The sequence below is a fragment of the Coturnix japonica genome, chromosome 7 (assembly GCF_001577835.2).
Source record: "Coturnix japonica isolate 7356 chromosome 7, Coturnix japonica 2.1, whole genome shotgun sequence".
In the NCBI taxonomy this organism is placed as follows: domain Eukaryota; kingdom Metazoa; phylum Chordata; class Aves; order Galliformes; family Phasianidae; genus Coturnix; species Coturnix japonica.
This window is the reverse complement of record NC_029522.1, coordinates 21,355,482-21,369,502: the sequence shown is the minus strand read 5'-3', so window position 1 is coordinate 21,369,502 and position 14,021 is coordinate 21,355,482. Positions and strand designations below refer to the sequence as shown.

The following is a 14,021-nucleotide window of genomic DNA, read 5'->3' as shown; positions in this document are numbered from 1 at the left end:
AGCAGCGCTTTGTCGTCTTACCCTTGTATAGTGTATTTCATAGCAGTATTTCAACATAGTGTGTTTTATACTTAATAACGCTGCATTCAGGACCAAAACCACAGCAATAAACGTTGCTCAGAAATGGCTGTGGAGAAGTGTGTTGCATGAGGTGATAGGGCTGAGGGAGGCAGCAGAACAAAACCTGTTTGTGAATGGTGGGGTTGGAAAGCTCCCGTGTTCTTACATCATCTTTGAGGAACATCTCAGTGGTCTGAGAGTGACAGCCTGAGCCACGGTGTTTGATTTTGAGGCGTTCTGGAAGAATTACAGAAACTGTAGGCTGGCAAAGACCTTCAAAATGATTGAGTCCAACCATCAGCCTGACCTCCTGAGCCCCATCCCTAAGCCATGCCACTCAGCACCACGAAAGGGCAAATGCTGCAGAATCATAGACTTGCGAAGGTTGGAAAAGACCACCTAGTGCAACCAGCAGCCCGTCCCCACTGTGCCCACTGAATAGCCACGCTGTATGGGTATTTGGGGGTTTGGTTTAGCAAAAAAAGCACACAGAAAACAAACTCTGGCAATGTGTGAATAGACTGAAAATGACTTTTGACAGGCGGTACCTCAGCTGTGCTGTGAGCGTCACTCTGAATAGGATGAATTCTTGTACACTGCTTTTACCTGCTTGGTTTTAAAGCTACTTATAAAGGTTGAATGCTATTATCTTCAGTGTAGGGCTTGTGAAAATGGGGTATAGAGAAGAAAATCAGCCTGAGCACAGGGCTTCTGGCTACCTTCAAATTGTGCTTGGTGCTCTCCAGGTGCCACTGATGGTCCACCAGGAAGCTGAGCTGCTGTACCCCACCTCCCACAGCATTGCAAAGTGCCAAGGAACTTTTGCTTCTGAGCTCTATTTACAATTGCTGTGAAGCCTCTCCATCCCATCCCCGTTCCCTGCTTTTCTCAGCACAGCTGATGTTAGTACTGCTCTTTCCTTACATCCCTCATCTGCTCCATGTACCACAGCTGGGTGCATGGATGAAATAATGCCGGTTGCCTTTGAACTGCATTGCCTCGGTGTGCAGTGCTCACATTATGAGAAGTTTTAACTGTTTTGTTTACCACTTAAATGCAGATCTTATTTTCACCGTCTTTGCTCCTTTGCAAGGCTTCTGGTGTGAACTTAAACATGAAAATCGTGTTCTTTAACAATATGTTAAAAGTGCTTATATGTTAAAAGCGCTCACCACAAAGCAGACACTTCTTTGTTGGGCAACCAGTATGGCTTTTTCATCTCGTCTGTTGTGTCCTCACCCGCCCCAACCTATTTAGGTCAATACAAGCAACTTCAGAGGAAGTCACTGCTTGGCTATAAGAGTACGGCCCAGGACAAAGCGCATGAGGAAAACAGGAGTGCTCTTGGGCCATCCTATAGCAGTGGATACACTCTGAATGCCATAGGCGGTATCCACCTGATGGTGTTTGGACACTGAAGCCATCCTTTTGCTGAAAGGAGCTGCCCTGTGCTTTGGGACACACTGCACTCTGTGTCCTGGGGCAGCAGTGTGAATCCAAACCTTCTTGAGGGGTGGAGAAGAGGCCAGGACTCTGCCCTATGGCACTACAGGTAATGGGGCCAGACATTGGGATGGCATGTGGCTATTGGGTCCCCCTGGAGTCCTGTCTTCCCTCTGGCCTCCATGCCCCCTTCTTGCCTGACATATGGGCTGGGCTGCATTGGTTGCTCTTCCAGACATGTTTGTTCTTAAAAGGAGTGCAGGGAACCCAGCAAATCTTTTGCTGTTTTTTTTTCCTCATGAGATGGGTCTGCCTTTGCCAGTTTGCCAGATCAGATCCTGATCCTTTCAGAATGGCACTTACCTATTTGATTTCCACTAGGACTTTTCCTTCTACAAACCTAAGGTGCTTCTGAAACTTCCGATGTTTTTCTGCAGTTGTTTTAAAACATTTGGTGATTGGGGTTAAACCCAGCTGGTGACTGGTCACTACTGGTGCTCCCCAGGGGCCAGTACAGGGGTCAGTCACCATCCCCGGAGGTGTTCAAGAACTGTGTAGATGTGGAACTAAGGGACGTAGTTAGTGGGCATAGTGAGGGTGAGCTGATGGTTGGACTGGGTGATCTTGGTGGTGCTTTCCAACCTTAATGATTCCCTGATTCGTTTATGGGTAGTGAGGAATCGCTTTCTTATGAAGCAAAAGATGGGTGTGAATAGAAATCTCAGAGCGCTGCCCTTACAGCCCTGTAACCACATCTCTCTACAATTAAAGCAGAGAGACAGAGCTCTTCCACATGTGGGGCAGCAGTGCATGTTCCAAGGTCTACCCTTGGAACTCCTGCAGGATAGCAGTGCTGTTCTGAAGTGCCATTTCAAACAGATTGCGCTTCACTACGTGCAACCTCCCCCGTGTAGATGCAGCTATAAGAGCAGAAAAAAAGAGCTTTTGCCAGTATTGCCTATGTTATTTGAGGAAATGCTTGCAGAAAAAGATGCCTGTGGTAGTAGAACTTGTGTCTGCTGCTATCAAAGGGGAAGTGTTCATAGTGCAAACCAGGCCTCTTATATATGAAGCTTTAGGCAGTTCAGCCATCGGTAAAGAAAATCCCTCCTCAGAGGGATTAGGAAGGTTACCTAACAGATATTGCTGCTGGTTTAAGAGCACAAAAGGTGCTGGAGCAATCATAGTGGGGGTCAGCACCTTGGCCATGCTAATTCTTACAGCCCCACTGATGGTATTGTGAAGATACAGCCCAGGGGGAGCTGCCCTGAGCCATGGGCACATCCTTTGCTTCAGAGCATCCTTCTGGTCTGGGGGTCGCAGAGCTGCCCCCAGAGCAGCATTTGCACAGTCTGCCCTGGGAAGACAGCAAAGGGGAGAACTGGAGCAGTGTGGTGCATTGGAGCGCACTGCTTTGCACAGGATGAGACAGGGCATGCATCCCCATGTCATTACACCAGCAGCTTTAATGAGCATCAGACTTCAGCCAGGAGATTTGGACATCTCTGCAGGAAGCGCCCTCAGTGCTGCACCTCAAACAGCAGCATCCTGGCTGAGTGGTGCTGCCCACCCAGCACACATCCTGGCCCTTCCTTTCCTTGTTTCCCCTCCATTTAATGTATGGAGATGCATGACCCTGAGTCAGATGGTGAGCAGCCGGTTAGAGAGGTGTGTGTGAACACAGAGCCTCACGCAGATGAGCTCAGAGCAAACAGAGGATGGGGGGGAGGCGGGGGGTGCAAAGCTACCACCTCCATGCTGCTCCTTCAGCTGCGGCGTGCCAGCAACAGGTCTGTGCCCAGGGGAGAGAACTGAGAGCTGAGGAGGGCTGAAAAAGAACAGAGCGCTACGGCTCCATCACTGAGCTGTGATCTCCGAGTGAAGCACAGAACCAACCCTGATGCCTTCATTGCTCTGGGAGGGAGCCTCAGAGCAAGCCCTGGATGCACTGTCAATAAGGAAAGGTTAATCAGTGCATTCGTTTGTTGGCAGCTGCTGGAGAAGATGCATCTTCCCAAAGTCTCAATAAGCAAAATGCCCATAGTTTGTTGAAAGAGGAGGAAAAAAGGCAAAGCAGCAGGCAGCAGGGATGGACCAAAATGGCCATGTTTACCCTCAGCTTTGGTGTGACAGTGACCTCTATGCACCACTCACTGCTGCTCTGCTGTTGTTTTCTTGTTAGCTCTTTGCTGTCAAATTAATTACTGTGAAGCACTAAGCCTGCCGCCTTCACGTGCTCTTATTAGCTTACAGGATGTCCGAGTGATTGGATTTTTAGCATTATTTCTTTTTTTACATTCCGGGCTTTCCATTCACAACCTGTTAGCAGGAGGCACGAAACGCAGCCGCTAATTCTGAGCCCCTTACCGCGGTGTAAGGTGCGTTACACTGCCCTGACATTAATCGCTGTGATCAGAGCGGGACCGCGACGCGATGGTGCACTTGTGTCTATACAGAGACAGAGAAAAGCTCGGCGGTGGTACGGGGATAGCACGTCTGTCTTTAGCTGATCCCTCACTGACCCTCTTTATGCCCCGGGTGGCTTCTATTAGTGACAGCTGACAGCAGCCCGCGCAGCGCACACACACACACACACACACACGGCCCAAGTTTTATTTTCCTTCTAAAAACAGCGGCGTCTCCTTGAAAACGCGCTGCTGCCCTCTGTAATGCTGGGCTCCACGGCGGGGACGATGGCTCCGCACTGCCCCCCATCACCCCAGCTCCCCGCTGCCCCCCTCCCCGCCGCTTCCCAGCGCGGCCCCGCGGGGGCGCCGTCGGCCCGGCCATGCCCGCGGCGGTGCGGGACCGCGCGGCCCCGGGGTGCGCCCGCAGCTCGGCGGGGCGGAGGCTGCGTGCACCTGGCCGGCTCACCCCGGCCGCTGGGGGCCCGCCCGCCCTCGGGCTTGGCTGCGAGGCTGCCGGATGGGAAGCGGAGCCTTTACCTCGCCCTCGAGGCTTACCCGCAAAGGGAAACCCGGTCGCAGAGATCGGGGTCCCGTTATGTCCCCTTCCCCTCCCCGCACCGCGCTGCCCCGCGGCGAAGCGAGCCCCCGCCCCGCCGAGCCAAACGCACGCTCACACCCGCCCCGTCGCAAAAGCAACCCGACGGTAAACTTTCTAATGCCTTCTCCTTTCAAGTGCTTAAAAGGCAAAGGAACAACCCGGGGAAGGGGGGTGGGGGAGCACCCAGCTCCCGGCCGGGGTCGACCCGTGCGGCGCGATGCGGTGCGGTGGGTGTGTGCGGGAACCGGGAGGGACGGGGGGAGTTAAAGGAACAGCGCAGTTAATAGCTCCGCATAAGGAAGTTACTGTAATAGCCCGGGGGGGCAAAAGACTTAACTTAATCTCCCAAATAGTGAGGAACCCACGGCGGCTCTGTTATAGGTTGGAGTTCCCACGTGGTTTTAACTCCTGTATAAAAGTTTCAGTAGAAAGTGCCACAATGTCGTGATTTTGCAGGGTGGGGGGGAAATGAGCAGGAGGAGACGCGCGGCCGATGAGCGAGGAGCGAGCCGCTTCCCCGAGCCCTTCCACTGCGGAGCCGCGAGGGAACATCAGACGCGTTAAAAAAAAGCCCCAACCAAACCAAAACAAAACGCGGCGTTGGAGCCGGCGCACGGTGAGCGGAGATCAAACAGACGCGGAGAGAGAGAGAGAGAAGGAGGGAGAGAGGGAGAGACAGATTAACTGGAGCAGCGGCGGCGGCAACAACAACAACAACAACAAAAAATCATACTTATAATAATAATAATAATAATAATAAAAACCCAAACCACCAACAAAGGAGATATTGTTTAAAAAGAGCGAGCGAGGCAGCGAGCCGCAGCGCCGGGCTGACCGAGTGGATCCGCGCAGCACTCCCGGGACCGCCGGCACCGCGCTGAGTCCCCGCGCAGCGCTGCGGAACCGAGCGGGGATCGCCGCCGCCGCCGCCGCATCCTCCGGAGCCTCCGAGCGGATCTCCCGATCCCGCCGTCGCGGGGAGACGCCTCGGCACCGTGGAGCCGTCGGCCGCTCACCCGCCGCCCGCGGCCCCCGCCCCGGCGGTGCTCCGCGTCAACTTTGGCGGCGCGTCGGGAAGCGGCGGGCGCTGAAGGAAGGAGCGAGCGGAGCGAGCGGAGCGGCACAGAGACCCGCACCCACGGCCTGTGGATTGTTGTCTTGCGGGGGCGGAGTGGGCGGGGGGGTACAAGTGGCATCTCTCCCCCCCACCCCCCCTCCTCCTTCCAGGCTATAAATTGGATTGTATATAAATCTGCTTCGGTTATCTCCCTGACCCCCCTCAATGACGCCGGACTAAAGAGCTCTCTCCGCGGCCCGCCCGGACCCTGCCGAAGCGAGCGATGGACCACGAGCGGCGGCGCCCGGGGATGCCCCTCTGAAGCGCCGCGGGGCCCCGGGGCAGCGCGGCGCCGCCTCCCCCAGCTCCCCGGCTCCCCTCGCACCTCCGGCCCCGCTCCCCCTCCCTCCTTCCCCGGGCTGCGCGGCCACCCCCTCACCTGCTGCCGTCCCCCTCCCCCGCGGAGCCGGGCGCTCGGTGCGCTCAGCCCCGCCGCCCCCCCCTCCCCCCCTTTTCTCTCCCTCCCTCCCCAACTTCGGTTGCCTGCGCGGGCGGCCTCCCCCCCTCCGCCTCCCCGGCGGCACACGCCGCTTCCCCGGGCCCCCCTCCCTCCCTCCCCGCGCGGAGCGGTTGCGGCCCCCGGCTTGGCTGCCGCCGCCCCCTCCGCGCCGCGGAGCGCTCGGAGCGGCGCTGCCTGCAGACGGGCTCCCTGCGGCGCTCCGGGCCGGCCCCAGCTCGGCCCCCCGCTCCTCCGCCATGGACGGGGCGGCTCGCCGGGGGGTGCTGGCCGCGCTGCTGGCCTGCGGGCTGCTGCTGCTGGGAGCCGCCGCCACCCCGACCCCGCCGGCTCCCGCCGGGGGCTCCCCGCAGGACACATGCACCTCCTGCGGCTTCCGGCGGCCCGAGGAGCCGGGCAAGGTGGACGGGGATTTCCTGGAGGCGGTGAAGAGGCACATCCTGAGCCGGCTGCAGATGCGGGACCGGCCGAACATCACGCACGCCGTGCCCAAGGCGGCCATGGTCACGGCGCTGCGCAAGCTGCACGCCGGCAAGGTGCGGGAGGACGGCCGCGTCGAGATCCCCAGCCTGGACGGGCAGGCGAGCGCCGGGCCTCCGGCCCACGACCCCGTCTCCGAGATCATCAGCTTCGCCGAGACAGGTGGGCGCCGCCCGGCCCCGAGCCGCTGCCCTCTGCCCTGCCTGCCCCGAGTCCCGCAGCCCCGCTGCCTGTCCCCTGCCTGTCCCCTGCCTGCTCCTGCTGCCCGTCCCTTGCCCGCTGTGGGCCCTTGGCTGCTGGGCTCATCATCCCGTCCTTAGCCTCTCCTCGTTCCGCCCCGGCCCGCAGCCCCTCGCTGTCCCGCACCCCTGTGCCCGGCTGTGCCCCGTCAGCCCCCTTGCCGTGTCCCCCCTGCGGGTTTCCGTGCAGCGCTCCTTCCAGCCGCTCGCCTCTGTCCCCTGCATCCCTCTGTTCCTCCTCCGCCTGTCCCACTCCGTTCCTTGCATCCCTCACCGCAGCTGATGCCCTTCTAATTCCTCTGCTCCGCAGCGTGCATCCCTCTGTTGAGGTCTGCTTGCCCTCCCTGTCCGTTCGTTCCCTACGTATTTAGCCTTCATTCACGGCGTTGGCCTTGTCTGCCTCCTGCCGCTGCTGTTTGTCTCCCCTCTGTCCATCTGTCCCTGTGCTGATTGTGCCATCCATCCCCACCGTCCCGGCCGCCTCAATCCCGCGCATCCCCTGCGGTTGCATGGCACTGAGTCCCTTTGCGGAGCTTCCCAGCAGTTCACCCGGGCGGCCGCTGTGCCGGTGAACTTTGCACATCTGCAGCGCTCTGTGCACTGCTGCCTGCTGTCTATCTGCCCATCTCTCCTTGCCCTCATCGCTCTTTCACTCGGTTCTTTTCTCTGCCTCTCTATCACTCTGTGGCATCTATAGATCATTTGTCCACAAAATAAATCTCTTTCTAGCCTGGATGCTGCCTACTCATCTTCTTTATCTACCCTCCCACTTAGCAAAGCATATACATTTACAGTATCTATGGGATCTGTTGCATTATACATATGCTTGTTATATTCACATACAAAATTGATGGGCGCACACAATCTCGTGCAACACAAGTGATGGGGATCGGTGCAGCAATGCCGCCCTGTTCTTTTTCTGTCGCTGTCACCACAGTTCATGAAGAAGTTGTGTATTTATTAGTGTGCAGAAGGTGTTTTCACAGCATACAGCATTGGCGTTATTTGTTGGTGGGCTGTTGGTGGGAGGTGTGGGGTGGGCTTCTTCCACTTGCTTTTCAATGAACACTTTGAATATCGCCTCAATGTAAGACATACAGAAATGCAGTGACAATTCCTTGTCCCTCAAATATTGCAGGGTGAGGAATGGGCCCTGCAGGTGCATTAGGAGGGAAGGCATCTAAGGGTAACAATTGGAGACACTGACTGTGCAAAAAATCATTGACAAAAACTGCAGGGATTCGTAGGAAAACAGAAGGAAGAGAAATCTTCGCTGGGCTGTGTGCAGAAAGAAGTCAAGCAGATAAGGACAGATGAGAAAATGCCTCTCCGGCAGTAATTTAAATAGCGACTGCGAGGCTGTGATTTGAGCACCAGCATTACTGTCCCCGCTGCAAAGGCACATTCATCACCTACGCCCGATTTGGTTGGGACTTAACAGCGCAGAACGGCAGCGGGGACACCGGTGTTGCTGCAGCAATGCATGCAGCAGCGCCTGTGTTTACAAATAAGGGGTTATGTCAGACATTTGGTGACATTTGGTTTCCTGGGATAATGTCACTGCTGTAATTCTGATGTTATCGAGGAGAGCAGTCGGTGCAGGGAGAGCGACTGCTTCGTTTGGTCGCATCTATGCGAGTTATTGCTGCGAAGGGAAAGGCAGAGGTTGGGATGGTGAATGGCAGATATTGTACCAGGATAGGAGGGCTTCGCTTCATCTGTAGGACACATAGGGACGTTATTGAAATATTTTTCCCCCTATCTCATGGATCTTCTCTGCTAAATGGCTCTGAGAGTATGTGAAAATAGAAACAAAATCCCTGGTTTGGCATTGACGTTTCAGTGGTTGCTGAAAGGACTCGCTGTGGGAATCGGCCGAGAGCTGAAAGTTAAAACTATTCTTAAACCAGCAAGATAGGGCAGTGCGAGCACTGGTCCTTTCAAGGTGCTGTTGTGGTGTCTGTGCAGCTCTCCGGCTGCCAAAAAACCCAGTGTTGTTGGGAGAGCCCCGGCTGGCGGCCGCATCCGACCCATTCGGCTGCAGCCCGGCAGTTTGTTTCGATTGCAGTTTGGACTCTCAGATTCAGTGCATGCCTTCTGGCTGATGCAGCCCCATCGCCCTTTCGGTCAGCTGTCTTCCGGTGTTGCCGCTGAACCCAGAACAGCACAAAAGATACGTTTTCTTTTTGACTTAATCTTGCTGATCTCTCCTTATCTTGCAGACGATCTGGCCTCATCTAGAGTCCGCCTCTATTTCTTCATCTCGAATGAAGGGAACCAGAACTTGTTTGTCGTTCAAGCCAGCCTGTGGCTTTACTTGAAGCTGCTTCCATATGTCTTAGAGAAAGGCAGCAGGCGAAAAGTAAGAGTCAAAGTCTATTTCCAAGACCCGGACACTAGCAACAAGTGGAATGTGGTTGAAAAGAAAGTCGATCTCAAAAGAAGTGGTTGGCACACTTTTCCCATGACAGAGGCGATCCAGGCTCTGTTTGAGAGAGGAGAAAGGAGACTGAACTTGGATGTTCAATGTGAGGGCTGTGAAGAGTATTCAGTGCTGCCAATTTATGTGGACCCCGGGGAGGAATCCCACCGGCCTTTTTTAGTGGTGCAAGCCCGCCTCGCTGATAACAAACACAGGATCCGGAAAAGAGGCCTGGAGTGCGATGGCAGGACCAATCTATGTTGCAGGCAACAGTTTTACATTGACTTTAGACTCATTGGGTGGAATGACTGGATCATAGCACCATCAGGTTACTATGGGAATTACTGTGAAGGGAGCTGCCCGGCCTACTTGGCTGGCGTCCCGGGGTCGGCTTCCTCCTTTCACACCGCCGTCGTGAATCAGTACCGAATGCGGGGGCTGAACCCGGGCACCGTGAACTCCTGTTGCATTCCAACCAAACTTAGCACAATGTCAATGCTGTACTTTGATGATGAATACAACATTGTGAAAAGGGACGTTCCCAATATGATTGTGGAAGAATGTGGTTGTGCTTGATTTGAGGTGTGTTTTTTTTTGGGGGGGAGAGAAAGAGAGAGAACATTCCCGTACGAGATGGTGTTGGAGGAAGTTTCACTGTGTATCCAGGCATCAGTGTTGAAAAGTCACTGTGGAAAAGTTTGATGAAAAAAAAAAAAAAAAGAAAAAAAAGAAGTAATTTCACTTTGGTGTCAGGACAGTGGCAGTTTGTGGATCTTGGACACTTATATATCCTACCACTTATAAGTTAATGCTATGAGATATCTTAAAGACACACACACACACACGCACACACACACACCGTGCGCACACACAACCACGCGCTCGTGCACACACAGACACACAACACAGACACGAGGCAGCTTGGGAAAGGGACATGAGCACGGGAAGGCAGTGACCAGTGACGATGTACCTACATGCCTGCCAGTACAAGTGGACGGCTGCGCAGCTGTATCCCCACCTGCCAGCAAAGCCAGACCGAAATGAGCTCCCTTTGCTCAGGCAAAAGCACAGACTGCGAGAGCACAACGTATTCTTGCACGCAGGTGTCGAAATGACCAAACTTAGAGAGAAAAGAAAAAAAAAAAAAAAAAAAAAAAAAAAAAAAAAGAAAGAAAAAAAAGTCGACTGTCACCTCTTAGGTCTAGTGGGAAGCTGCAGGACACCTGCCTTTGTAGGTGATCACTTCCTCTTAATTTAAAGTTATCTAAATATAAGCATCACAGAAACCCATATCTTCCTACAGCACTTCCAGTAAGCACTTCTACTTCGGTAACATCTGAGAGAGAGAAGACAGACACGTACGCAGCTGCTGTTTCTGACGTCGGACTGTTGTGGGGTCTGATGCTGTAACTGACCGCTAGCAACCTGCGGATGGCTGTACCTGTTTGTGTCTTCAAGAAGGGGGTCTGACACCGTATCTGGACTGTGTTGACCGTGAGCATCTCTCACTGTTCCGGGAGCAAAGAGTCAGAGCTGCAATCTCTGTTCTTCGGCAGGGGACTCGGTGAGGAGCTGTCGTGTGGGGAGCGAGCAAACAAGCAGCCACTACCACGGCTAAACCAATGAACCCTGCAGAGGAGCGACAGCGGTGGAGATGGTGGAGACGTTCTGAAAAATGCAGTGCATTTAGTAACAGGCGAGGAACACTTTAACAAGTCTTGGAAAGGAGGAGAGAGGAGAGTGCTTTCAATTTCCTTACCGGGAGGTGTCAAGAATGGCCATAAAGATCAGAAAATAATGATACAGCATAGCACTTGCAAACTGCTTGAATGCACGTATAATAGCACTTGCAAATTTCAATGCCTTGAAAAGTGGTACTTGATAGTGCACTTATCTTTGCTCACTATCTAGGTAAACAGGTGCCGCATGAGCTATGCAATTTAAAGTGTTGACCCATACTAGACAAAACTGGACTTATGATATGACTTTTTTATATTTTTTTATACTTGAAATTAAATCTTTTGCTTCTTTTTTAAAGCGAATGATTGCTTTTAATGTTTGCACTGATTTAGTTGCATGATTAGTCAAAAAACTGCCATTTGAAAAAAAAAATGTTATTTTTATAGCAGCAAAAAATGAATACAGTTAAATGTATTATACATAAAATTTTGGAACCAAAGAGGCCAACATATTAGTTATAATTTTTATGAGATGGCAAAGCCATCATATATCATGTAGTCATGCTGAGCAATCCCTCACGAGGCCTACCAATTGTTTCAGGGTACAAAATGGATTCTGTTTGTTCTATTCAGTGTCTTTTCTATACCATACGCACATGGAACGTAGAGTGAAAAAAAAAAAATTACTATTGTAGAATACATTACAAGATGTGCATCCTTTAAATCCAATTTTTATGTTTATTTAATAAAGTTCCTTTTAGGTTCTGTTCCATAATAATTTAAACCAAACAATTTTCACTTAGATTTGCTGTTGAAGTATTTTACATTTGTGTACAGTTTAAATAAATAAAAAAGATGGAAAACTGGATATGCTTTTTTTTTGTATATATATTATTGTTTAATTTTGGTGCAACATCTGGAGAAACGCAGTCGCTTTTGGGGCTGAGTGCAGGCGGTGAACTATCACATCAGGATGTGCATGTATTAGGCACTGCAGAAAGCTGTGTCTGAGAGCTCAGCTTCCATCCTGAAGTGCCATGCTCTTGTTTCATGGCCATCTGTACCTGCAAGCATCCACTCCTTGCTGCATGCACCGATGTGGGTCCGTGGGGTGCGGGCAGGGCCGCGTTCCGCATACCTGCCGGGTGCTGGGAGTGAGTTCCTGGTTCACCTGCTGTGTAGGAATGTGACTTCTTGCCTGGGTCACTCCCCAGCACGGCACTTACCAGAAGTGAGAAATAAGGGGAAAAGCACTTCTAGGAAAAAACAGGCCAATGCTAACGCTGATCAACTTTTGTTTCTCAAATTCACTGCCAGCCAGGAGATGTTTTTGGAGTAAAACACGTCCTATTTACTAACTTAAACAAAAAATGTTGACAGACACTCACAGGAATCCATGTCAGCTGCACATATATTCAGATATTGATTTCGCTGATCTCCACAGACAGCCCCTTCCTGCCGGAGGCCTGACCAAACGCCAGCTAATGCTGACAGAAGGACTTCTGTTGACTTAGCAAATGTTAGCTCTGACCCCGAGACCTGGGAAGTGTCGAAGAAGCAAGTTTGTGTGTCTAATGACAGGTTCTGGTTACAATTCCAATTCAAGCACAACTCTGCCCATCCCCTCCCCAAGCCAGGCTTGGGGGCTAGGCCACTTTGCTTTGGAAGACCTTTATAAGCAACTTGCTGTGGCCATACCGACAACTTGCTGCACAAAACTTTGTCCTCGGGCCCAATTTTTTCAACATTTCCTTGCTTTTTTTTGCCACTGCTCCCTGCACACGTCTTGTCAGAGCCATTTCTCCTGCTCCGTTTTGTGGCAGTGGGGCGACGTGGCTCTATGGCAAATTCCCCGTGAAATCAGTTGGATGTACACATGCCTACAGTCTGAAGGCATGTTTAACCTCAAATGACACAGTCTTGGTAAATCAGAGTGGGCAGCGCTGGTAGAAATGGGATATATTAAGAAATGTCTTCAGTCAAAGTGCAGGGCCCTGCAGGCAGGGCTTGCTGAGACCTCATTCCCAATGGAAGGTGGTTGGTTTCTGGGCTGAACCCAGGCCCTGTGCCGGGCACAGGGACTCATGTGCTCTGTCACGAGAAGAGCAGGTTGTCTTGGGGTGAGACGGGGACCTGCTGCCCTGGGGAGCTTTGGGCAGCCCAAATGGCAGCAAAATGGGGCTGGCTGGGGTGGGGATGGGGTGCGGGCTGTGCTCTGCATCCCACAGAAAAACCACAGCCAAGCCTGGGATCCTGAACAGTCTCACAGAAGCTGTCAAACAAAACCCCTTTGCTTGGTAAAAAGAATCACAGCGCTCTTCCCTTGATGTCCCCGCATCTCTGTTTGAAGCTATGGATCTGCCATTCATGGGGCAGAAATGGAAATACAAAGATCACAAATAATTATGGTGTCAGAGGTATCACCTTGCCAGGAAAGAGTTTTTTCCAAGTTCTCAAATACTTTTGTTTTATGTGTAACATAAAATAGATCTGGATGGAACATGCTCTGGGTTTGGAGAGGTGTGGAGTTACCCACGGCTTTGAGCACAGAGCAGGAGCAAGGTGCTTCCAGCACAAAGATTTGTAAGGCTAAAATGGAATAAAATTGTAAAACTCTTAATTTGAAGGAGGGGAAGGCAGCAATCTGGGACAGTTTGGGCTTTCTTTCTCGTGAATGTGACAAGGCTCTCCTTAGTGTTTTGCAGGGCTGCAGGTACTGCACTTTTTGCAGCTGCCTTTCTGAATTTAGGCAGGCTGAAAAAGGAGATGCCCAAACAGATTTTTTTGAAATCTGGGGTTTCTATTTTCCTGCCTCTTGTTCTTAGCTTTGTAAAACTGAGCATCCAGATTCCTTGCCTTATGCTGCATGAGGTACTGTACCTAAAATGACCCGTTTGGGTCAGGTCCAGAGTCATCCCAATAAGCCGAATTGCTTGTCTCTTACAGGCTTTGAGTTTGACCCATAAATGCTAAGTCACCTCACTCCTTTGTGCAGTGGAATCAACCTCTGGAGATGGAAAATCTCCACCCTTTAAAGTATTCTAGCACAGGCAAACCGCCTGTGCTGCTGCCTGGAACTCCCACTGGTGTTACTGAGGGTTGTGTGAACGGGGGTGAC

General features: G+C 52.3%; 1 protein-coding gene across 2 annotated transcripts; it reads left to right on the top strand.

Moving 5' to 3' along the window:
- The first annotated feature begins 4,388 nt into the window (after nt 1–4,388).
- On the top strand, nt 4,389–11,771 carry INHBB (inhibin subunit beta B). Of its 2 annotated transcripts, XM_032445892.1 has the most exons (3): nt 4,389–4,614; nt 4,966–6,725; nt 9,025–11,771. In XM_032445892.1, exons 2-3 carry the CDS (start codon nt 6,323–6,325, stop codon nt 9,798–9,800), a joined length of 1,179 nt encoding a protein of 392 aa, XP_032301783.1. In that variant the 5' UTR covers nt 4,389–4,614; nt 4,966–6,322; the 3' UTR covers nt 9,801–11,771. The 2 variants fall into 2 exon arrangements, with proteins under 2 accessions (XP_032301783.1, XP_015724327.1); XM_015868841.2 differs by lacking the exon at nt 4,389–4,614 and having other exon boundaries at nt 4,731–6,725.
- Nucleotides 11,772–14,021: the final 2,250 nt, after the last annotated feature.